This window comes from Rhinolophus sinicus, linkage group LG07, assembly GCF_036562045.2.
Source record: "Rhinolophus sinicus isolate RSC01 linkage group LG07, ASM3656204v1, whole genome shotgun sequence".
Classification (NCBI taxonomy): Eukaryota; Metazoa; Chordata; class Mammalia; order Chiroptera; family Rhinolophidae; genus Rhinolophus; species Rhinolophus sinicus.
The window spans coordinates 97,782,898-97,809,082 of NC_133757.1; the positions used below are offsets into that span (position 1 = coordinate 97,782,898).

The window sequence follows — 26,185 nt, forward strand, 5'->3', positions numbered from 1 at the left end:
TGGATGCATGGCTGATTGGCTGGCCTTTGGTGATACCTGTCTACTTGATACCATTAATGCTAATAGATGGTTAGAAAGGTCGCTGTCACTTTCGTAGGTGAGCGCTCCATTGATCGTGCCCAATGCCAGCCTCTCCCACTTTTGTCATCTCTCTGCCTTCTTGTCCTTGCTTATCTCTGGGTTATCCGTGCCGTAGTCAGCCCACCAAATGGGTTTGTATCTGATTTCCCCACAAATCCAGACTCAAGTGGAAAATATAATACCAACAATACACCATACAAATATTATATAGTCATTTGGGCATTTCAGCAGGGTCTGCCTTACATCTGATGTCTTGAAAGTTTAAATAAAGATAAATAAAGCTCGAAAGGGAGCATTGATGTACACTGGCCGTGAGTCCTATGTCTGCTGAAAGCTCTGCCCTATGAGTAGATACTCTTTATTATTCCCATTTTATAGATGAGGAAGTTGAGATCCAGAGAGGATAAGTAATATGCATGAGGCGGCCACAGGCTTGTAAGTGACAGAGCCGGATGTTTACCCAGGTAGTCGGGCTCCAGTGCCTGTGTCCTCAGCAAGGATGGCCATGGCTGAGTCTCCAAAAGATGGACTTGTGTGGATTCTACTGCAACAGGTCACTGACGTGTGAGGGACCAGAGGTTGACATGCACCATGGACCCATCAGCTTTGGCATGTGTGAGCTCGTGTGTGTGTATGAGTGTGTGTGTGTGTGTGTGTGTGTGTGTGTGTGTCCCAGATGCAGTTATACTGACTAGGTCAGAAGATGGTGTTTCTGTTTCTTGTCCCTGGAATCTCTGCCCGGGACTTGGATTTAAAAAATGTTCTCAGTCTCAAAGACAAAAAAATAAAAAAATAAATAAAAATGTTCTCAGTCTTTGAGAGCATCTGTGTGAGCTGCCTCTGCGAGGCACTCGGGGAGAAGAGGCCCTGTTGTCTTACTATCCAGCTCAGCTTGGCCTGACCAGGAGGTGAGGGAATGAGCCTCAGACCTAGGACCCTCCCAGCTCCCCAGGACACCTAGTAGTAACAGTGACACACGTGGCCTCACCTCCTTTTGACTGGCCTTTCCTTGGGGATAGTCTTTATTCTGACCCCGGAGACTAAGAGCTTGGCCAGACACAGTGGGTGTCCTACCCAATTAGTGTGAGATTTGGTATTAAAACCTGGTGCCCCACTTTTCCAGGATGGTGTATGTCCCTTTGGTTTTCTTAGATCCCTCTGGAAACCCTCAGAAAAATCCTGGACGTCCCCAGATACCCTCTGAGCCACGTGTGTCCACTCAACCCTCTAATTCAGCCAGGGAGCAAGACTGAGAGTCCCTGGACAGGAGCAGAAACTCGAGCCCACCACAAAGTCTTGGGCAGGAGCTGGAACTTGAAGGTAGAGTCCCCTCCGATCCCCAGAACAGGGCCAGCTGGCGTGGTGCAGACCAGCCCTGCTCAGGGGACACACGTGGGGAATATGCTTCTCCCTAGGGCAAGGGCTTCTCTCTGAGAGGATCAAAAGCTGATTTGACTTATTCTCATAAGCGGCACTCCACCATGCAACACTTTACAGGTGTCCTGTTAACCTGTGAGTAGGGGCTGGGCAGATGCTAGGAGAGAATATCTAAAAAGGCACTTTCTTTTGGTGTCAAGAAACTAACATCATGACTTCAGTTTCCAAAGTGATTTGGAGTGACAGAACCTTTAGAACTGAAGAGGCCAGTCAAGGCCATTTAACCCACATTCCTTATTTAACATAACACAGAGAGGTAAGTGAGTTCCCCAAGGTCACACAGCAAGAAAGGCTCTCAGAAAAGTCTCCTCTTCATGCTGCATTGGACCTGCAGCTGAGATGGTAGCATAGCATCTATAGGAGGTGGTTCAAACACCAAGGCTTGCCCAGGTAGCACCCCCCCCCCCATGCACACACCTGGCCATCAATAACCACGGGTATCTAGTCTGCAGTTTATATAAAAACAAGCGTTTTTACTAAGACAAGGAACTATGAGAAAATATTAAACCCTGCCTTTAAATATTGGTTTTCTTTTAAACAAGCGTTAAGTGCTAAGATTCGATTAGGGCCCTTTCTGTCTCTGGCATTAACCTCCCTGAGAAGTTTTCTGTCTTTACTTCAATTGCTAGCTCCTTTTACATCAGAAACCCTTCCAGTGACTTGTACCTTAGCTTTGCATTTGCTTCTCTTTCTAGAAAGAGCCCTGACAGACAGCATCCACGCGCTTCAGAAAGGCAAGTGTTCATTTGTGCCTCTGTTCCCACTGAGCTAAACGGTGCCTTTCTCCTCAGCCGCCAGTTCCAAAAGCACTTCTTCCTTTCCCTAGTGAGGATGAAACGCATCCCGCAGGAAACATCAGCTCCCACTTCAGTTCCCCTGGTCAGGTTGTCCTTCGCTGTGAAGAGCTAAGCCTTCTGTTTCTGGCTTTCAGGTGAGGGGAAGACCCGGGGACTGGTTCTTAGCTGTTGGCTCAGTTCAACGACCCTCTCCTTCCTCTTCCCACAGTGGAGGACGTCTGTGTCTCTCTTCCTGGGAGCTTGCTTTTTTTCTTATGTGAAAAATACCTCCTGGTCTCTCTCCAGTGCTGCTCATGTGGCCATTATCAGTCCCCACCCTCTAAGCCTGCGATACAAAAGTTCATTACTTGCTCAGTTAGGATTTGGATTATAATTTGGTGAAGCTGCCACCCAGAGAGCGCTGGTGATCTGGCTGTGTAGCCTGCAAGTAATGGATCTGTGTTCCTCACACCAGAGCTATGAATTTCCTACTCAGTTTCCTCATTGCCAAGAAGTGAAATCTGTTATTAAAATGACCAGTCCACTGCATCAAACGACATCAGACAATGAAGCACCTGTGCAGCGTTATAGGGAATCTCTGTGCCGACCCCCAGCCCTTACCAGTCTTACCCACTGTCTGATCACACCCTAGGGGAACAGCCCTTCTCCCTCGCTCACCCCATGCAGAGCTGGCGACTTCCTGTGGGGTGTTCGCCTTTGATATCAACTTCCAGGCTGCTCGTCACACTTCTTTGTCTTAGCCCGGAGATAAATGAAGTGAAAGATGTGCTGTTCCCTCTTCACCCCTTTCTCCTGGCTGTCTTGCGTCTTACCCGTAACTGAGATGATGAGCGATACACAAAGACACACCTGCCTTCTCCGGCCAGAACACAGGTTACACTTGGCTTCTCTCATTTCCCCCAGGTTGGCTTCTCTCAAGCTCCGTTTCCCTCTCCTTTTGAGGTGACAACCCGCCTTCTCTCCCATCAGATATATGCTTGGCATCTACACATAGGGCGCCCTGACCAGACAACCCCAGCTCACGCGCCTGCTTCAGCTCTCGACGGCTGCTCCTCCAACACAACGTTCAAACCTTACACTTTCAAGCAGAATTTGCGAGGATTTTAAACAGAGACCTAAAGCCTTTCGCTACATCCATCCAGCTTGAGTCTGCATATAATTCTGAGATCTTTCAGCTGAGGCTGTCCCTAACCACTGGTAAGAGAAAAAGAGGAGAGTTCTTTTCTTATTATTTTTTAAATTGTGGTAAGAACACTTAACATGAGATCTACCCTCTTAACAAATTTCTAAGTGCAAAAGAAAATGTGTGTATCTACGAGGGAGAGTTCTTAAAGCAGCAGAAACAAATATGAGAAAGGCGAACTAAATTGATTTCATTATAGTGAACATAGATGAAATAGCAAGTGTGTACCTGGAAATGGTTGTGCGTGAAATGCTAGAACCAAGAGGGACATCGAGGCAGGCTTCCTGAGCCCACACAGGCTGACCAGTACATGGGGGCAGGTCCTGACGGCTGTAAGTTTAGAGCCGGAGCAGTAACTGTAATTGGGCCTTTTATTCATTTATTCAATAACTACTTATTAAGCACCTACTACGTGCCCAGCACGGTTTTCGGAGCTGGGGGCAGGTATAGCAATAAACAAAACAGAAAACCCTAACTTCATGGAGTTTACATTTCTTGTAAAGAGAGACAGACAATGAGCGTAACAAATATTTTGTTTTATATACAGGTTTCCCCCACTATCCCAAAGTAGGGTATTCCTATGAAATCTTTCATAAGCCCAAATGGCATAAATCAAAGAAGCAATCGTCATTAATTTATGTGGCAAAAGTTTTCAGCGTTCCCACATAACAGAACACCAGGCTTTGTAGACCCACCGATCCACTCAAGCAACACTTTCCATTGTGTTCATTGCTGGATGCCGACCCAAAGAGCTACTTTGCTACTAACAGCACCAATAGTAACTCCATCCGCTTTCAAGTTACTTTCTCTCTGCGTGTAAATAGTGTGAGTGGTGGATGCAGGCGAGTTCAACACACGCCGTGTCTTTATTTCATTCACACAATCGAAACGCTTGATCACATCCAGTTTTACACTAAGTATAACGCCGTTATGAGGTCGCTTAGGCTTTTCTGATACCTAAGGACCAATCTTGCTCACAGATGCACAAAATAAATCAAGATAAAGCCCAGATGCTCAGACATAGTTCAGAGCTATGGGGCTTGATGCTGAGTGTGGTTCCCGGGGAAAGGGCTTGGCGGGGCCACTCTCGCTGCTGGGCCTTCACGCTGCCTCTATAACGGCTCCTGCAAAACAAATGCTGCATGCTGTTTTTGCTTCTCACCTTTCATCGTAAAAGTGAAAATCCTCTTCTGATTCCTTTCGGTTAGCAGAAAGAGGTACTAATGTAGGTCTTTCACAAGGAGCAAAGTGGCGTAATGGGAACTTTTGAAAAGCGGGGAATACCTGTCTTAGAAAAGGACCACCACTAAGGGGAACAGTAAAGCTGGGAAGACGGTTGGAGGGGAGCAGAGCCGTGTGCAGCTCTCAATGGGGTGGCCAAGGAAGGTTTCACAGAGAAGGTGACCTTGGAGCAAAGATCTGAAGATAGGAGGGAGCCAGCCCCGCAGATTTCTGGAGGAGAGTTATCCAGGAAGAGGGAACAGCCAAGGGCAAGGCCTTGAACTAAGAGAGTACCTTCCATGTTTGAGGAGCAGCAAGGAGGCCGAGATGAGTGTGGGCCCCGGGCCGCTTCTAAGCTCAGCCCTGCCCAGGGGTCTTGCCAGCAGAACGTCTCTCCTCATTCATCTTTTGTTAAAAAATAAAAAAGCATATATATATTTAAACAGCTTTATTGAGAAACAATTTATTCACCCATTTGAAGTGTACAAGTCAATGGCTTTTCGTATATTCACAGAGTTGTACCATCCATCACTACAATTTATCTTAGAACATTTTCATGGCCCCACAAAGACACCTCGCTCCTTAGAACTGCTCTCATGCGAGCTCTGCCCCTACTTTCCTGCATCGGGAAACGCTGGCTGAAGTAGCACTAGGTCATGAGTCCACTGAGGGATGCTGGGCAAATCTCTCGAATCAAATCTTCTCTGGGCCTGGGTGATGTGAGTGAGGGCAGAAGGGATTGCCGAAGCCGGTTTCAGCTCTGGCAGGCTATGACTCTAAGAGAAAAGTGGGGGAAATCTCAGCGAAATTTGGAGAGTAGCAATCTTTAATGATTAGGCTAGACAGTCACCTCAGAGACAATCAGAACACTAAGCCTCACAGGAACTTCTGGCTCCAGGAAAGGCTGCAATGAAATGATCTTCAAAAGATCTTTTCTATTCCTTAAGATGTCCAAGGAAAGAAAGTCAACTGTTTCACAAATGATGTCTTCATATGTGACACATCTCTCAGTACAGGGGAAAGGGTGTAACAGAAGAGACTCAGAGAAGGACGCCTGGGGGTGAATTCCTGTAAACTGTTCCCTGTAAGATTTCCTTAAATAGTTCGTAAGTGGAAAGGGGTGCATGATACTGGTAGAACTAAAAGGAAGGAGGGAAAGAAGGGATGGAGGAAAGAGAAATGGAAGAAAGGAAGAAGAAGGAAGGAAGACAGAAAGGCAAGGGAAAGATGGAGGGAGGGAGGGCAGGAGGGAGGAAAGCAAAGTAACAAAAAGGAAAGAAAAGAAGCATTGTATCTGTGAATTAACTCCAGTGTGAATTCACTTCCGGTGTGATCATGGGCGAATCACCCTTTCTGAATCTCAACTTTTCCTCCGTAAAACTTACCCCCATTGACCCCCAATCAATTCTGGACCCAATGGGCGGTGTTAGGTTGGTCAGGATACCAAGAGTTGTTCTAGGGGTGTGCCATTCAGTCCACGGCCACCCTGAGGTAAAGTTTGGGTCTGATGCTGACCAGAGGTGAGCTGCGTCCTATGTATATTGGCTAATTTCAGGCCTCTTTGCATGTTCAGACCCCACCTACCGCAGGCTGCCAGGCCCTGGAGTTCAGGAGCCTGCCAGCTGTAACCTCTGCCCACCTGTGATAACATGGGGTCCATCACCACTGCCTGCTGTTGCCGGGAGCCCATCGTTTCCTTCACCCCTCACCCTTCACCAGTAATAACCAAGCACTTTGAGTCCTTCCCTGATTGTGCCCATGCAACTTTCCCGAGACTCCCACCTAGAAGAAAAGGTGCTGCCTCCTGCTTTGCATTGCGGGAAGCTGCTGGTTGGACCACACAGGCCTGGCTTCACAGCCTGCTCTGTACTTACCTGCTGCATCCACTCCACTCACATAAGCTCCTTAAGCACATTGAGGCTCGGGGTTCTCATTTGTAAATCACAGCTCGTAACTCCTGCCTCAGAGACGTTCTGTCAGGAGTACGTGCATTTGTTCTTGGCGCAAAGGAGGCACTCTAACAATGGTGGCTAGATTTTTTACTCTCAGCCATCGAAGGCACACATTGCCGCCATCCTCAGCAAGGTTCTGGTTGAATGAAATCATTTTACCTGGCAGGTTTTCTCATCCAGTGCCACGGGCTGAGGAGGCAAGCACCACTTCCAATTCAGCTCACACATAGGCACGTGCCAACCTCACCTGCTCAGCAGTCCTGCTTCCTTCCACCAAGCTGCTCACCTGAGCTGCCACGATGCAAAAGAGAGCCACCTGGTGTCCCTTGCCCTCCCCTAGCTTCTGCTGTGGCTCTGTCCAGAAGCACAGCCAGGACAACTGCACAGTGAGTAGATGCAGTGAGGCCAGACCGTCCTATCCACAGTGAGGACATTGTTTCTGGTTAATCGAGGGCATCACCCTCAGGGACTTAGTGGCCCCTGGTAAAGGAAGCCAAAGGGCGGGCAGGATTTCAAGGGCTTTGACATCCTACCCTGGTGGAGACAGGACCGAGCCTGACTCCCAGCCTTTTAAAAAGGTTTTATCAGCTTCTAAATGACTATAACTTTCCAAGTCCCCTCCTACACAAAGCCTGCAGCCCTCCTCCCGCACCCCAATCACATTTCTGACAGGACAGGGACAGGATGAGGAGGCTGCAGTGACCTTTGCTCTTTGCCTTGACAGAACTGATCTCAATGGACACCGTGTGCAGAGTTGTAGCACCCTGCTTACCTGTTTAGATTCACAGGAGCCTGCCAGATGAGACTGAGCTGGGATATCCTCCTGACCCCGCTGCGGGTCTGCCCCTCTCAGGGTTGTGCACAGTTTCGTGAGGGAATCCTGGAGGTTAGGCTTTTGTTGAAATAAAATATTATATACAAGGCTGATGGTCAACGATAATGCATTAAGCAAACTCACTTAAACACATCTGTATCGAGCACTTGCCATCTGCTGGGCTCTGTGCTAACCTCAGAGGGTACAGAGATGAATGAGGCAGACGGGGTCTCTGCCCTCATGGGGCCAGTATTTTAGTGGAGATAGGCAATAACAAACAATAAATAATACCATTTCAAATATAATTGACTATGGATATGTATATACATATATAGAGAGTGTGAGTATGTATATATGCACATAGTTTATATAGTATGTATAATATATATTACATAGTATACAGTATGTATATCGGCTGTATTATATACATATTGGCCTAGAGGAGGGACAGAGAGAGAGAATATAACATATAGGCCCATCTATGGTACTGTAGAATACTATGTATGTATATTGCAGTCATGCTTCACATAACGATGTTTTGGTCAACAGACAGACTGCATACATGATGGCGGTCCCATGAAATTATAATAGACCTGAAAATTCCTACCACCTAGTGACCTCGTAGCTGTCATAACATCATAATGCAACTCATTACTCGTGGGTTTGGGGTGATACTGGTGTAAACAAACCGACTGCGCTTCCAGACGTGTAAAAATATAGCACAGTTACGTACAGTATATAATACCGGAGAATGATAATAAGTGACTATGTTATACTGGTTTGTGTGTTTACTGTACTAGTCTTTTTATTTTTATTTTAGAGTGTATGCGTTCCACTTACAAAAGCCTAGTTTGCTGTAAAACACTGTGGCGGGGTTAGGCCACAGCAGCCTCAGGCAAAATGTGTTTCCTGCATCTCTTGATGGCATCGTTTTCTCTTGTGCTTGATTTAATCTCATGTTGTTTTGTACAGTAACATGCTGTACAGGCTTGCACCCTAGGAGGAGTAGGCTATACCATACAGCCCAGGTGTGTAGTAAGTGATACCCTCTATAATACGTTTGTGTAAGTGCACTCTGTGATGTTTGCACAATGATAAAATTGCCTTTCCCAGAACACATCCCTAAGCGGCACATGACTGCATATGTATTCGATATGTATATATACACTATACACGCATATATGCTTTTAATATATGTCTGTGTATGTACATATATGTAGTATAGGATGTATATTTTCAAAGATGTGCTATATTTTTTACATTCATAATTCATCGAATCCTTGCAATCCACAGCCATGGTTCACAAACAGTAAAGTAAGGCCAGGTCTGTTTGTTCCAGAGCTCATGTCCTTTTCAGGCCGTCTCATGGGCTCTGTGAAAATGCAGTCACTCAGCCATATCAGGGCATTGAGCCTGGCCAGTTATTTGCTCCTCCATGAGAAGGGATTTACTGGAACTTTCTAGTGACAGCAGATGGCCTTCTTCATGGTGTGTTCCAGGCCAACTGGGATCCAGGCATCCTCAAGGCTTGTGCCACACCAGCTGAGAGGCTGACATTTGTTCTAGAATCTCTAACGTTTGCCTTTATCCAGCTGGCTATGAAGATGGTATTTTGATAGCTCTGATAGCACCTTAGAAAGAAGAGACTAGTGAAGCAGGGGGCTGGATGTAGCTTTCCTCCTGCTGGGTCCTTTAAATACTAGTGTCTGACCTTGAATCTCCTTGAGGGGAGGGCCGGCAGCTTCCTGTGACCCACTACATGGAGAAGCACCAGGGTCCACCAGGAGGCAGAGGGAGTGAGGGGAAAATGTGGTTAAGAGCCTTTGTTGTGGTTTCCACAGGAAGGAAAGGGCTGAGGCAGTGGAAGCGGGTTTAGGATTGGCTAGTGTGAATAATTTCAGGAGGCTCTAGGGCACATTATCTGGTCCCTAGAGTGTCCCTAATTATCTGGTACCTGGCCCTAAGGTGATTAGAGCAGGAGACTAGTGGCCTGGGAATGTCAGAGCCAATAAAGGAGGTGGTTGGGGGGTGGGCTCCAGATTGATTGGTTTGCGTGTGAAAGGTGCCAATGGCCGGCTACTTCTAGGAATTTGCTAACCCTGGGAGGGGCAGCCGCTCCAGAGTCAGTAAAACGCCAGGTGTCAAAGCATCAGAATAAAGGACATGCTTGATGCAGTGATCTTAGACAGATCCTTTTACCTCCCTGAGCCTGTTTTCCTCTTCTGAAAAATGGGGCACCAGTAGACATTCCAATGGAATATTGTCTGGATTAAATGTGCGAAGTATCTGGAATAATGCCTGCTACATTGCAAACGTTCAATAAGTGTTAGTTCTTCTTTGTCTCTGTCTTGTACCCTCAAGGTTTTCTTCCTAATGGAGACTCCCAGAGAATTCCCCTTTCCCACATTCAGGGGTGACGGTAGGCGGTTGTGATGGCTGGTGGGCTCACAGGCACCTTTCCCAATGGGCCCACTTGAGAATCCAAGGATAGCTATGGACACTTTCATGAGAAAGAGAGCCACAGTTTTGCACGTAGTTTCAGAAGGACTGGACCAAATCTTTGCCCTGCCCTTGGGGAGCTCACACGTATCTGGGCACATCTGAACTGGAATAAAAGCGGGGGCCAAGTTAGAGATCAAGTATATCAAGGTGGTGGGAAATGCTAAGGTGGACAGTAAGGCATGGACGGTGGGAGGGGGCATCGGGGAGTCTGAGTCTGCAGTGTGGGGGTCAGGGATGGCCTGGCTGAGAAGCTGACATTGGAATAAAGGTCTCAATGATGACATTGAGGTCTTCAGATGACATTCAGACATCTGAAGGAAGGGCATTTCAGACAGAGGGAAGAGCAAGTGAATTTGCCCTGAGGTAAGAGAGGCCTGGAGCTCTTCTGAGGCAGAGGGAGTGTGAGGAGCTGGCCCAAGATGACCTCAGGGAGGGCCAAGGGGCTGTCTCCTGCGGGACTTTGAATGAAACCTTGATGCCCTGAAAGAAGCTTAGATTTGAGCCCATTGGAGAAGGGAACTATTGAAGGACATAAGTAGAAAATTGACGGGTTACATTTGTAACTGCAAAGCAGTATCGTCTTGGCCCCTGAAGGCCCTTATAAGGACCGTGGCATTGGCCCTGAGCGAAATGGCGCACCAGTCAGGATAGGCTTGCCATGCTGCTGTTTAGAATATGGAAACAATTTCAGTGGCTTAAAACAACTTTGATTCATTTCTTGCCTGTTGCATGTCTGTCATATGTCACTGGTGAAACAGCCTCTTCTTGGAGCGTGAGAGACCATGCTCTTCTTCCTGGAAGTGACACATGGACCTCTGCTCATGGATCACTGGCCAGAGGATGTTACCAGCCACACCGGAGTTCGACAGGGAAGGATTGCATTTCCTCCTATGAGAAAAGCATGAAAAATCAGTGACCACTGACAGTCTACCATGCGTGGGAAGCCACGTGGAGGCCATTCTTTAGCTTAGTCACTCTGGCTGTATTGTGACAAGGGCAGGTGCAGGGAAACCAGTTAGGATGCCATTCCAACAATCCAGGCAAGAGATGGAATAGAGGTGTCACCACTGCTGCACTTACTGGGACACACAGACAGGACTTTTCAGGGGTGAGTCCTCAGCTTTGCAGGCCCACAAATTTGACTTCATCAGTGCTCAGAGACGAACAGAGGGTTGACTCAAGATAACCAAATTGATTGGAAATTGACGTATAAATCTCAATACTAACTCATGAATTTGTGGATGTGAATGGGGAGATACACCTTTTCCAGTGATTTAAAAAAAGAATCTCAGTTTTGGAAATAGGCAGTCCTGTGTTTAAATCCTGGCTCTGTGATTTCTAAAGTACTTGATATGGACAAGTTACTTAGTCTGTGAGCCTTGTCTCCTCACCTGAAAACCAGCCTACTGCATCAGATACATTTGTAGGGAAAAGTCACTGAGTTAATCAGTGTGTGTTGAGTGCCTCGCACAGAGTCCGGGCCAAGGACTGTTCAACAGAGGAGCAGTAGGGCTGTTATTCTAAATTTAGAGATTGTCAGATGACATGATAAGCCTGGATTCAGAGCCAATAAAGAGGTATTTCGTATAAATCATGGTAAGACAGTGGTAAACAGATTACCATTGTAGTGGGCAGATTTGAAGTCTGTCTTCCTTAGACCATATGGTCTCCCTTATCTTAAAGAGCGTTGTCTTCAGCCAGAGCATGGTGTACTTTCTAAGATGTCAACCTTCCCGAGACATTCCACTCCTCCCTTCCTACATTGATACCAGGCCACTTTGATTGGACTTGGGTTTTTCCAGATTGCCTCAGTCACGCATATATGTCAGTCCTGAGGGTTATGTCTACCCTTCCTAAGGATCAATCTAGAAATGGCAGGGGTGTCTTAAGGGCACCCCATGTGGTAACCTCACGTGAGGATCACACCCTCTTCAAATACAGAAATCTGATGAAAATGAGTATGTCAGTGCTTGCGAAAGACTGCATTCAAAGAAAACTGTTAGACCTTCAATTATTTACTATGAATGTATTTTCAGTGAAAGTTTAAGTAGCCTGATTTCTTTGTTGCTGTCATGTCAGACGTACAGAATGTAATTATTCAGGTAGTGCATTGATTTACCCAGAAGTATGGCGTTGGAATGTGCAGGACAGCCTGGTGGGGCTCTTCTAATTTGCAACAATGCCCATCAAGCTTTTCAGGAAGAACATAGTTTATCCTGACCAGGGGTGTGCTGGTAAATGTTTAACAACCAGCTCTTAGCAGGATTGGGGGAACACTGATTTGTAGCATTTGCCAATTTCTGTGGTATAAATACTCCCACCATGTCTATTTTACATGATATCATCCAGCCCACAAAATTCCTGCAAATTTAACAGTGGGATCTCGGAAGCCAGGATGAGCCAGCTCTAGCACAGCGATCCTGGCTGAGTGGTGAGAAGATCCAGCTCTCAGTGCTCGCATTCTTGCTTCCTACTTGCGTAACCTTGACCAAGTTACTTAACGTCTTTGCGCCTGGGTCATAGATGGCATCCCTGAGGCCTCTTTCCTTCTGCCTGGTTCTCCGGGGAGGAAAATACCTTTGACAGCCCCTTGCTGTGTCTCTGGGTGGAGGTGAGGACAGGAGACAGACGGTGATGCTTAGAGAGCTGTGCACACAGCTGTCTTATCTTTTTCTGGGAGTATTTCCAAGAAGAGATGGGACTTTTTAAAAATGTAGGAAGATAGGGGAAGTTTGACAGGTAGAAAGGGAACAACTGCCCATCTAAAAGGAACTCAAGGAGGGGAAAATACACAATGGGAACTTGAAACGTAGGTGGTGGAGTCCCCCCAGATGTTAGCTTCAGTGGTAGGGAGGGAGGAGGTGAGGGTTGAAAGAGGGAGACGTTGACCTTGACATACAGATAGACAAATAGCCAGCTGAGCATGTTTCTTGGTTTTGGGAATCTCTAAGGGGCCAAGCCAGTGGGGTACAATGCCCTACAAATTAGGTGAGTATGCAATGTCAGAGCATAGCTGTGGCCACATCCGCGTCTCTTAACTTTGCATTCGGTTTCCTCATTTGTAAAATGGGGATAATCGCCCGGTAGGGAAAGGATGCCATAACTGGGGGGTAGCTAATGGTCAAGTGGGAAGAAGGACAGAGTGGGTCTCAATGCCAAACGTCACACAGAGACAGGAGGCGTGTACAAAACCAGGCCTCGTAACGCTGCACGTAGGAACTGTTGGTGATCGCCGTAAGAGTTCTCCATTGGGGCTGGGGGGTCAGGAGTAAAGGGGAGGTGAGAGAGGGAAAGCAACAAAGAAATCACCCCTGAGAAGGTTGGAGGAGAAGAGACAAAGAGAGGTGGGATCACAGTGGGAGAGGACAGAGGGTGCAGGGAGCTACTCTTTGTAAGATGGGAGGAACTTGGCCGTGGTTACAGGTGATGGGGAGGAGCCAGGGGAGAGGGAGCAGGGAGTCCCTGCACGGCTGACTCTTCCTACTCCTGCCCTCCCTTGTGCTTAGCCCTCATCCAATCTCCTCCTTAAGTCATTTTCCAATGTGTGATGTGGCAGTGGGACTGAGCGCTTCGTGGCAGAGGGTGGAGGAGGGCGGCTGGGGACACACCTGGGCTTGCACAAACTAATCTGTAAAACAGTCTGCAATTGACCCCACCCACCTTCACTCAGAAGCATCTCTGGATGCTCCTTGGGCTTCTCAGAGCTCTGCGCGCACCCACTTGCTGCATCCTCCCTGTGAGATGCTCTAGCCTTCTGGTTTCCCCTTCGCGCTCTCTTTCTGGAGACATGGTGGAGCTCCCATATGCTCGCTAGCCCCTCGCTGCAGCTCTGCCCTGGTCCAGTCTGAGCCCTGGCCCTGCCTTCTTCCTGCCAGACCTCAGCCTCCCTACCTGACCCTGGCGGCTGGGCCCTCCTTTTGTCCTTGACCCTCGCCCTGCATTGTACCTTTCCTCCCGATTCTTCCACCGCATCTGCTCCCACCCTCTGATTTTAGAGTCCTATCTTTCCTCAGACACCCTGTCACTGTGCTTCTCACACGAAGGGAGAGCCACACTCACAATTTTTTTGCTGTGTTCCCCAACTATTATAACAACCGTTCAACGGACAGTGACCTTTGGATATTGCAATGACACCACGAAACTGGGCCTCCCCTCCTTTGGTAAGGGATGTCCAACTGCAGATTGCCCTTCTTCCTCTGTTCTGTTGGTCATAGGCGTGGCCATTCCATTTCTGGAAGCCTTAGACTCCAGGTTCAGTGATGAATGCCTAAAGGCCCCTCTCCCAGGCCTTTCTCAGGGGAGTGGCCCCCAAGAGACTCCAGCTTAGTGACTTTCTAGCTGGCGCAGCTGGACTCCAGTCAACTCAGTGGGCCAGCTGCAAGCTCCACCTCCTGGTCTGCACCAGGAAAAGTGAGCGAGCCATGAATGTCACTGCCCAGAACTTGTCACAGCCGAACGTGAAGTGTTTAACAAATTCCAGTCTGATCTTTGGAGTGCAGAACGTGATTGAGCCATAGGTGGGAGGAATCACACTGCTCCCAGTCCGCGCCGAGAATTTCACTGGGGGCCACGAGGCCACTTCCACAGCCGGTTCCCATGGGTTTGGGTCTTGGCTAGGATAATGCATTGACTTTTGGGTTGACCTCAGGCAAAACAGAAATCTTTCAAGTGAACCACTGCAGAGAGGGAAAACCCTGCACTTCCTCCCTCTGTAATAGAATACACTGCAGGCCTTTGAAGATTAATCACTTAACAGAGGGAAAGTGATCTCAGTTAATTCTATTGGCGTCACCTCTTTCTTTGTGGCTTGAATGTTACTCTCCTGAGAAAGGTGGAATAGAATTCAAATTTGGTTTTTAGCTTCATAATCAAAGGCCTCTCTCAGGTACCCACGGGTACTAAACTTCCTGTCCACTCTTGGCTGAGATTCAAATCCTTTGCACCCAGAGTGCCTAGACTTTCTTTTCTCTCCCCTCACCCAGCCCCTTCTAAGGCCACGTCTAGAGGGTCCATTAGTGCAGTAGTTACTTTCAAGGCCTCTGGAGTCAGACTCTGAGTTTGCATGCTGATTCAACTTCTTAACAGGTGTATGATTTTTGAAAAATATCTTTAATTTCTTCATCAAAAAAAAAAAAAATGGGATGAGAGCACTGTATTAGTTTGCGAGGGCTGCTGTAACAAAATACCACAGACTGGGTGCCTGAAACACCAGAAATGTATTTTCTCAGTTCTAGAGGCTGGAAATCCAAGACCGAAGTGTCGGCAGGGTAGGTGTCTCCTGAGGCCTCTCTCCGTGGCTCGTAGATGGTCGTCTTCTCACTGTGTCCTCATAAGCTCTTTTCTCCATGTGAGCGTCCCTAACATCTCACTGTGTGTCCAAGTTTTCTTTTCTTATAAGGACACGGGTCACATTGAATTTGGGCCCACCCTAATGACCTCATTTTAACCTAAGCACCTCTTTAGAGGCGCTATCTCCAAATGCAGTCACATTCTGAGGTCTTGGGGGTCAGGGCTTCAACAGATGTTGTGCGTGTGTGGCAGTGGACACAGGTCAGCCCATCACAGCGTTCTTCTAAATAAGATAATGCGTGTACATCCTCAGTGAGTCACACTGTTTTCTGGGACAGCCAGGCACACTGACAGGGCATGCGTCTGTCTGGGCTCTCCCTCCCCTGCCCCTCGAGTCCCAGAATTAGCTGGCTGCCCTGACATGCCTTCTGTGATGACCCTGTGAGGAAGAGTTGCGCTTCCAGTCCTGTGGGTTTGTGAGGTCAAAGGCTTTGTCTAGGGAAATGATGCAAAAGTGACCAAGTCACGGGACATTTGGTCATAGACCAAACATAACAACTGTGGCAATGTCACAGACAAGGTCCTGACAAGTTCCCTGGGGGTGGGTTGAAAACAAGTGTATCTAACACTCTCCACCATTGTTTCTTGAGACTCTAGAGGCTGAGGGTCACTTCTCTGTTGAATGTCCAGTGAGAAACCAAACTCCCAAGTGAGGTCCCAAAATGGGCCTGGTTTGTCTGCTCTCCTCTCCGGGGTGCACTCAGCCCTCTCACAGCACCAACTTTGGACCCAAAAATGTGTCTAGAGCCTTGCATAGAGCAGGAGTTCTTTGGTGATGTGGTGAATAAGAAAGTGGCCAGCATAAGAGTTTTAACCACCCTCATGTAGACCCCTGCATAGGATCATCTCTGTTGATGCTGCTGGCAGAGAGAGTGGGCCAGGCTCGCGTGACGTGAACCCCCCACTCATAGTACTGCCTGTCCCTGCTTGTGCATTCAGCCCCCAGCCAAATGCACGCTTTTTCATCTTGGGCAGGCCCTCACCCTGAGCACCCCGCACATGGGCCAGGGGTCAGAAGTTTCCCCTTGCCCTTTGTCCTTGAACCTGGAGCGTGTTCACAAAGCCAAAGCTGTGGCCTGGCAATCGAGGCCTGACAGGCAAACAGCGTGATGCTAGAAAAGGCACCTGCCATTATAAAAGGCTGATGACCTTCGATACAAATGACCTCGGGGAAAGATGCTACCCGGTGGGCTGCCAGAGAGCCAAGCTGACAAAGAGATAAGACAGAGAAAGAATGGAGAGCCGAGCCCAGCGTGATAAGGCAGGCAGAGCACTGTACAGCGGGCCTACTTCTGATTCCCATAGCCTCTCAGGGTAACTTTGGGCAAGGTACCCACACGCCTGTACCCCTGTTTTCTATTGAATGAGGGAGTTGAACTGGATAGTCTGTGATGGATACAATGTTTGACGTCGTACAACTTTACCACATTGGGAACAGAGGAAGAAGAGAAGCGGGGCTGAGGCTGGGTATCAGCACGCCAGCCAACGCCCCCAGCCGAATGCTCAGCTGTCAGTCTTCCATGTGACCAGCTCCCAAGCACCCCTTGTAACTCAGCAGTGATGTCCTACGACATTTGGGGAACATTCATGCCATAGCCTCGAGAGAAATTCTGGAAGCACTGCCCAAGAACTGAGGCAGCACAAGGGGTCAGCTCAGAGGGGCGTGGTCTCTGCAACACCTCATGAAGGGCGAGGTAGGAACAGAACACCAGCCCTCAAAACCACAGGGACAGATGTGGACATGGTATAGGTCACCCAGGAGATAGAATAATGAAGAAGGATTGTATTTGGCTTTGCCACATGCGATCAATGGACATTTGAATTCCAGTTTATTCATATTTGGTATGGAGGGGGCCACAACACAGAACAATGAAACCAAGATGGTGAAGGCTGAGGGGCTGTCCTGCTTCTGCACCCCAAGTCTGTTCAAAAGCATGCTCAGAATTACAGTGAATTAGAGCACGCTCCAGTGAGAACTAAGCTGCTTTTTCTTCCTTCATGAGCTTGGCACTATTGCTTCTCTGAGGGCAGGGGAAGTAATACATTTCGCTTTATTAGAAGGAACACAGAAGTGAACCCTTTTTCCCATTCGACTTCTGTAGAACTCCCCTCTGATAACTAAGGGTCAGTAGTACCATGTTTCCCCGAAAATAAGACCAGATCTTATATTAATTTTTGCTCCAAAAGACGCATTAGGGCTTATGTTCAGGGGATGTCATCTTGAAAAATCATACTAGGGCTTATTTTCTGGTTTGGTCTTATTTTTGGGGAAATAAGTACCTCTGTGATGTGTCACTATTAACATCAAGAAATGAGTTCATCAGGAGAGGAGGGACATCACAGAGACATTTAAAAGGAACTTTTTGAGGATGCCCCAGTGTTGGTAACAAGCCTGGCACAAACTATCAGACTAATAGCACATTCCCTGCCCTCAAGAAACCTATAGCCTGAATCATGTGACTCTGAAGGGGACCCCATTCCTCTCCCTACCCCAACCCAACAGACAAGACGAACACAGGAGGGTCTAAAATATTAATATAACCACTGTGACATGGCTGCAGAGCTCACATACCCTCAGCACATGCTGGTGGAAGTGCCCTGGGGGTACAAGGGGCAAAGCAGGACACAAGACTACTGGTTCAGAACTTTCCAAAAAGCTGAGAGGAAAATCGTTAGGCATTTCCAAGATTGGCTTCTATGGAGCAATTGGTATTGTTTCTCCTCAGTTTGTTTTTAATCTTGGTTGTTATTATTACAATTACAACACATACTCTATGTAACAGTTAACCATCCAGGGTTTTTCTATGCTTATGCTAACAGACTGGTTTTTGTTATCACATTAGAATGTTCTTTGGCAAGCTGTGAACCTGAGCATCTCCCTGAAATGTTGGAAGGGCAGAGCTATGTGAGATGAGAGAGGAAGGTCAAGTTCAAGGAGTGGGTAAAATGACAGAGAACTTTGATTCTTCATTGAGCTTTGGAGAAAAGTGGAGAGGTGGGGAGCGGCCTGGGGAAAGACAAGCAGAAGGCAGAGCTCTGGGGGACTCTAATTACTTGCCTGGTGAATGGGGCTCCTGGATCTGACATTTGAGCTTAGGCAGGGCTTTACTTTACTTCCAACCTGGAAGAATGTCGTGGGAGAATTGTGCTCTGGTGTGAGGGCAGGGGATGTGGTAAGGAGATGGTTGTCCATGGGACACTATTCAGGACTCCAACTGAATTTAATTGCATTTAGTTCTGAAATTTTGGGAAAAAGGAAAAACCAAAGAGGTGACAAATGGAATGAGAGAAGGTAATGCATGGGAGAGTCCAGGGGTGACGGGGAGGCCTGCTTGACAGCAGATTGTATGACAATACCTGACTAATGATTGCTTGCTCATGGGTGGATTTGGAAAGTATCCCATAACTACTTATTGTGTTTAGTTTGATTTAGTTACGCATATCAAATAGGCAGTGTTATAAATAAAATTGCTCTACGGTGATTCAAGTATCACTTGGGATCTGACACAATCAATTGCACGTAGAGGAGAAATGCAAGGAATGATGTGCCGAGGTCTTGGAAACCTCACCAGGCTAGTGAGGGGGAGAGGCATGCTCATACCATGAGTTATACCGCTGCTGAGTCAGGACGAAATCTAGGAAAGGACAGCACCTCACTGGTCAAGGCCTCCAAGAACTCCGAGCAGTGATTGGATGGAGGATTGTGAGGAGGCCAAGGAGACAAGAATGAGTGAGAAAGGCAGCCAGTGAAACAGACAGGACATCCCAGGGTCCTTGATCAGGGTGGCCTTAGGAAGTGGATGAGGGAGAAGCTAAGTGGAAGAGGGTTCAGTGAAGGGCTCCTTGAGGCCTTGAGTGAGCTGTTGAAAAGGCCAAAGACTGACTCTAGTGCCTTCCCAAAGGAGAACAGTTGTGGCTCTTGGGTCAGTGAGTAAGCTGTCAGTCTTCACAGTTGGTGATCCCTTCGATGAGCTTCCCTGAGAGCACAGGATGCTGGTGATAGGGACACCACCTCTGGCCATGAACTCACGATCCTTAAAATAGAACATGTGTGGTCCCCCCCACAGCACATCTAATGAAGCACCATGGTGGCCCCACTCCCCAACCCCCCTGGCAGAACACGTCAGCCCCAGCTTTCTTCTTGAGCAGTAGATCTCCAGAAGTTCTGGACTGGGTTGTGGAAAACTAAAACTAGATTTCAAAAGCTGTCAGCTGCGACCTCCAAATTCAGTTCCTGATTTTGTGTTTCTTTCTCCCTCCTCCTTTAGATCGTGGTGAGTGTGGGCGTCTCCTCAGCTGGCGGCCCTGCTGTGCCCTGCAGTTGCTGTCCAAGGTTTTGACTGTGTGGGTTTGTGTCTTTCCGGCAGGTGTCTCCTCTGTGACTTCCCTGATGTCCCTGGCTTGGGTGCTAGCCTCCTATCACAAGCTGCTGCGGGACTCCAGGGACGACAAGAAGAGTATGAGCTACAGAGGGGCCCTCATCCAAATCTTCTGGCGCCTCTTCACCATCTCATCCAGAGTTATCTCTTTTGCCCTATTTGCTTCCATCTTCCAGCTCTACTTCGGGATCTTCGTGGTGGTGCACTGGTGTGCCATGGCCTTCTGGATCATCCATGGCGGAACAGATTTCTGCATGTCCAAGTGGGAGGAGATCCTCTTCAACATGGTGGTAGGGATTGTGTACATTTTCTGCTGGTTTAACGTCAAGGAAGGGCGGACTCGATATCGAATGTTTGCATATTATACGATAGTCTTGACTGAGAATGCTGCCTTGACGTTCCTTTGGTATTTTTACAGAAACCCGGAGACCACTGACTCCTATGCGGTGCCAGCACTGTGTTGTGTCTTTATTAGCTTTGTGGCTGGGATCGCATTGATGCTCTTATATTATGGTGTGCTGCATCCCATGGGGCCACGAGCTAAGATCTTTGCCAGCTCCTGTTGTGCCGAGCTGCTCTGGGGCATCCCTTTGCCCCCCGATGTTGAGCCCATGGCGCCTCAGACCCCTGGGTACCGGGGGACCCAGGTCACGCCTACCAGAGCCGTAACGGAACAACAGGAGGATCTCACGGCTGACACTTGCTTGCCCGTTTTCCAAGTGAGACCCATGGGGCCCGCTACCCCGTCGGGGCGACCTTACCCCCCAGAAGGGCCCCTCATTAAGATTGACATGCCAAGAAAGAGATACCCAGCTTGGGATGCTCATTTTGTAGACAGGAGGTTGAGAAGGACTATTAACATTCTACAGTATGTCACCCCCACCGCGGTAGGCATTCGGTATCGAGATGGACCGCTCCTCTATGAGTTGCTACAATATGAGTCTTCACTCTAAGAGCATCTTGACCCAAGTTGAGAAGGGGACCTTAAGTTTGGTTTGCGGCAAACACCGCTTGCAAGAAATATAACCCTCCCTTTTCCCAATACACAGAACCACCATCACCACCACTACCACCACCACCACCACCGCTACAAAAAAAAGAAAATAATAAGTCACAACCCCTTCAGATAAGCTTTCTTTCCAGTTGCTGTATGTATACAAAGATATTCTCTATGTTTTGTAAGTAAAAACAAAAAGAAAACCTTTCTTTTGTTTTTTACACATAACCAGTATTGAAAAAAAATCCCAAACTATTGTTCACATAGTGGAGAAGGAGGAGTTGTCTCCACTCCAAAAGAAAAAAAAATGTTTTATACCTTACACCAAGTGTAGATCATTTATGGGATTGGTGCTGATTGAAAGAAAAAAAACAAAACAAAACAAAACAAACACAAACAAACAAAAAAACCTTCAACTGCCTTATGCCCTTAGGTGCTGAGTTTCATTAAGTACTGTCACGTTTTCTCATGCAAAACTCTCTGGTGATTTTTGCGCCAGGAGAGGGAAAATTAAATAATCAAATGAAACAAATCTAGAAACGAAACAAAAACCAACCAACAAAACACAAAGCAATCATTCTTCCTTTCTGATTATTTGTATTGAAGAAAACAAATTTACCCAAAGCAAAAGATTAGAAACCCTTCTCTCTTTTTGGTTTCTCTCTCGCCTCTCCTGTCCTTGATCCCAACTTAACAGGGCCTTCTAGGAGCCAAATGGCCATTTGGAACGCAAATGGCTAGAAAAGCTACTTGAAGGCTGACTATGTGCCATTTTAGCATTCACCAAGTAAGGATCACATTTGTTTCCTGGTGAAAAGCAAACCAGAACAAAACAAAAAACCACCCCAATAATTCGATAAGAACAGGAAATTCTAAAGCAAGTTAAAGGCGATTTCCATACATGTAATCAAAGAAAATCAGTAATAATAAAACTCAGCATAGTAGCAAAAAGAATGACATCAATTTAAAGGCACAATACTTAATCAGTGACTGGCAAAAATGATTTGTTCTGTCATTTTAAGGCCATGAAAGGTATACATTTATCACATGTGGTATTGTGTAAGGCCTCTTCTGTTTCCATTTGGTGGGAAGCCTTAAATTGATCTGGAAAGAATTTTTCATTTTTCATTTGTGCTTTTTAAAAATATTAACACAGAGGAATATTAGACTATAAAAAATGTCAAATTGTAATAACTGACCCATTTCAAAGACTGTTTGGTGCTTCTGTCTTTCACCTTTGTGGTTGGCTGAGTCATTCAGCTCACTTGGTGCATCTGGGTTGAGTGGGAGATTTTGTGTGTGTAGGGTGCGTGTATGTGTATGTGTGTGTGTGTATGTGTGCGCGCCCAGAGCACACATAGTACATGTATGTATGTGTCTGCTGCAAGGTCTTGCCAGAAATGTAGAAAATGGCTATAAGACAGACTCTGGGTATGGCTGAGGTGGAGTATAAGGGGGCTAGGGAGGGGAGCAGGAAGGAGGGGATGGTGCTGGAATATGAGCCCCTGTCTGGTTGGCGAGACTCACACCAGCAGCATACTCTGGGTCTTAGAGGCATGCCATTTGAGTGCGGATTTGATTGTTTTCTCATTGTACCAAATTGAATTTTGGGAGGTGTTGCAAGTATGTTCAACCATTTCTTAAATGTTATTTTTCAAAGTATTGCTCCTGTAAAGGAATATTCTGTTCTAGGCCATCGTTTCAATCCCATTGTATCTCTACTTGGGCACAAAAAAAAAAAAAAAAAAAAAAAAGGAAAAGAAAAAACTCTCAAAAACAAAAATCTCCACAAAAAAGATATATATATATATATATAAAATATAAATATATATATATATATACACATACACACACACACACACACACACAATATTTTTTAGTAAATACTGTTAGTCTTTGTTGTGTGTATCTGCGATTTTTTTTTTTAATTTTTAGATATAATCGTTTAGGGTGCAAGAACTCATATTGAACAATTCTTAAGAGAAGTTCAAAAACTGAGGAATTTTTTTTTATGTTTGTGGATTGTTTATATATATATATATATATATATATATATATATATATATATATATATATTTCAAAGAGGTTTCCTCTTCTCAGCCCTACACTGTTTATCTAAATCTGTAAAAGAAAAAAAAAAGTTTTAAATTTCAATTCAGTTGTAAAACTGGATGTTCTTTTCTTTGTTCAGATCTCTTTGATTTCCTTTATGGTTATTAATTTTGCAGTGGTCCTGTCCCCTCGGGATCCTCCCTGATGGGAAGGAGGGGCAGGGGGAGAGGTGCAGAGAGGAAGCATGCTGCACAGAGCACACCAGGACCTTGGTGAAGACCAGCCATGTGGGCCCATGCAAGGGACAGGCCCAGGGGCCACTCAGTAGTTAATTGGGAGTTCCAATCTGGTCACAGGTGCTTTTCCTTTTTACTCTGCTTCCCTGCTGAGGGCTTAGCTCACTGCTTACTCTGCTGAGGCTGGAGGAGGTGAGGCCATTCCCCTGGCTCACTGGGGTCCCAGCTTTTGTCTGCCTCAGCTCTGGAGCTCCGTGTGCCTGGAACCCTGTAGACGTCTGCAATCTTTGAACTAGAGCAATCCTTGATGCTGTCCCTCGCGCGTCCCTTTGGGACCTCTGCCACTTAGGGCTTGTTTGTCTCGTATTTATTTCCCTTCTCTTTCATTTTGACACAGTCATAGGTCTTTAATTTGCAGCTCTATTTTTCTGCTTCCCATCTACCATGTGTGTGCATGTGTGTGTGTGTGCGTGTGTGTTTCTGTTTACAAGCAACTGAGAAAACTGCTCATGTTCGTTGACCTGGAGCACCAAAAGTTGGGGTGATAACTTCCAACTCAGGGAGGTCCCTCTGGGGCTGTAGCTACTGGGTACAAGGGAGGATACCACAGGACATTTCAGAAATCCTTTCTTTCAACGTTTGTTGGATTGGCCTCTTCAAGACTCAGGCAGGAGGGCACACTTCTCCCATGAAGTTTCATTTCCCACCCCTTCCATCATGCTAGCTCTTTTCTTATTGATGCAAATGAAAATATGCATCTAAGAGCAACAGCAAGGTAATCCAATTTTGCAAAGAGACAGAAGAAGGAAGAAAAGTCGGGGAAGAAGTGAAGAACATGAAAGGGAGGGAAACGTGAAGAGAATGACTAGGTGAGAGTTTTCATCTGTTTTCTCAGTATCATCTAACAGGTTCCCATGTTTCCAATCACCAGGAAATGCTCTCTCCACTGCTCCCAACCATCACCTCCTGCCCCAGTGTGCTTCCCCTGCAGGGCGCTTCTGGCAACTGGCTGGCCCTGGGCATCAGTGTGGGAATCCACACCCTCTAGGTGCTCTGTGTACACCCCGGGAGGTCATTCTCCTTATCCAGAAGACTTTGGTTCTGAAAACCCAGATCCCAAGCTGCTCTGCAGCAGGTCAGTCTCTGTACCCACTGAGAAGTGGTGGCCTCCTTACACACTGGGAATCCATCTTTAGTCGGCCATTTGCCTGAGACCCTGACAAGCCGCTTGTAGGCGATGGGGCACCATTCATGCTGCCCCAGCTGCTCCCCAGGGGGGTGCCTATGACGTTCTTTAAAATAAATCTTTGGGCCCCTTCTTGCCCAGGAAGTCCTGATGAAAATGAGTGAACTCTCAACACGTAGTTCTGGTAGGAGATAAGCACGCTGTACCACAGGAAGCTGTGCCCCTTCCCTCCTACTGCCACCACCCCCTCCCCCTCCAGCAAATATGCCCACAACCCCCACAGATAATTTGGCTCTTCTTTTTGTTCTCAAAAAATATGGCAGTATCTCTAGAACTCGGCTGATTTTGTTAGTGTTATTTCTGCAAGCTCTGTTTCTCCCTTGCTCAGTAGGTCTGCCTCTTCTCTGGGCCTCTGCCTGAAAGAAAACCTCAGTCTCCTTCGATAACATAGAGATGATGTATCACCTGAGCTCATTGTCACAAGCCTGTGATATCCCAAATGGGTGCATCATGTCTCTTAAGGCCATGATGAGGGGAGCTAAGATGGTTTAAACTTATCAGATGAGCACCCACTGACCTTATTTACCCCCCCCCCAATTTCTTGTATCTCAGACACACTCCTCCACTCTGTCTCCTGAAGCCGTACCTTGCTCTGCAGGGCCAGACTTGTCCAGACAAACTGGTGATGGAGATGCAGTGAGACACATGGGCCCCATCTCTCTTGATGGCATGTGTTCCTGACGTATTCCCTTTCAGTTAAAGAAGACAGCACTTCCTTGTGGCCTGTGTACCCCGCCACCCCTGCTAGAACCCCACACTCAACCTCCCAAAGCACAAAATTACTCAAAGCTCTATGGCTCCCGGGGCCTAACCTATCCCCTCAATAGCCGCAGACCCTCTGAGTCCCAGGGTAGCTTGAAAGAGTACAAATATCTGTCTGGGTCATGGTCATGAGGGTGGTTCTATTGGCCACGTGGCATCCCATGTCATAGGTCCCGGTGCACCCCAGACCATAGCAAAATTTTCTCTTTCCATTACCTGGGAACAGAAGTAAGAGGACACCGTGTACAGGCTCAGAGCCTTTGGTCTGGAGGAAGGATGTCAAATCCCAGAAGAGAATGGGGCTGGGTATAGTCCACACACAGCGTCCTTGCCCTCCTGCTCCTGGCTCTCTCAAATGAGTGGGCTGGGTCACTAGCATTTGTTTGGCACACGATGGCACTTTCTTTGCCAAGGAAAGTGGCTCCTTCTTCAAGTGACCCCTTTCAGGCCTCAGAGGTGTGATGATGGAAGCTCTAGGTGGGAGCCTTAATGAGGGGACCACTCTGGGTACACTGGTTCGATTTTCTTATAAAAAAGCTAAAACTTGTTATTTATTTTCCAAACTGAAAAACAAAACTAAACTAACACTACCCAGATTTGGTTGGGGAGGTGGATTTAAATTTGGAGAGTAATTGCTCATTGCTATTAATTTCACCTAGATTCAAGCGATGATATTCCCAGTATAGACTAGAAAACTGCCAGGAAAATCTCCGTGAGCTCAAGGGAGACCTGACAAAGAGGATGCAGGAGTGAAAGAGAAAGACACAGAGGTGTTGAATTCATCCCCAAGGGCTTTGTCAGCCTTATAGGTAGCAGTTCTGTTCATTCTCAAGCATTTACTGATTACCAGATTCTGTCAGGCAGCCCTCCTCATGCAACACAGACAGCTACCCTATAGGAATGTAAACCAATATCAGCTCCTCCGCTTAAGGTCCAGGTGTGAATGAAATGAACAAAATGGGAAATCTTCAAGGTTAAAGTCTGTGTCATTATCTCCTCATCTAAAACTGACCACTTTCATAAAAGCAACGTTCCGTTCCCATCCATAGCTCAATCTCCTGGTCTTGGAAATCATAGTGCTTAGCCTAGCACAGGCTACAAAACCATAAGCTCGTAAGAGGACCATCCCCAGAGCATCCTAAATCAATGTGTGCCTGTTCCAGTTTCAAAACTTTTA

At 47.0% G+C, this 26,185-nt stretch overlaps 1 protein-coding gene across 1 annotated transcript in view; it reads left to right on the plus strand.

Moving 5' to 3' along the window:
* The window catches only part of XKR6 (XK related 6), a 256,252-nt gene extending 235,218 nt beyond the window's left edge, over positions 1-21,034 (plus strand). Inside the window, exon 3 of the mRNA XM_019733085.2 lies at positions 19,704-21,034. Within this exon, the coding sequence (XP_019588644.2) occupies positions 19,704-20,668 (965 nt within the window). The 3' untranslated portion in view covers positions 20,669-21,034. The remainder of the gene's footprint in view (positions 1-19,703) is intronic.
* Positions 21,035-26,185: the final 5,151 nt, after the last annotated feature.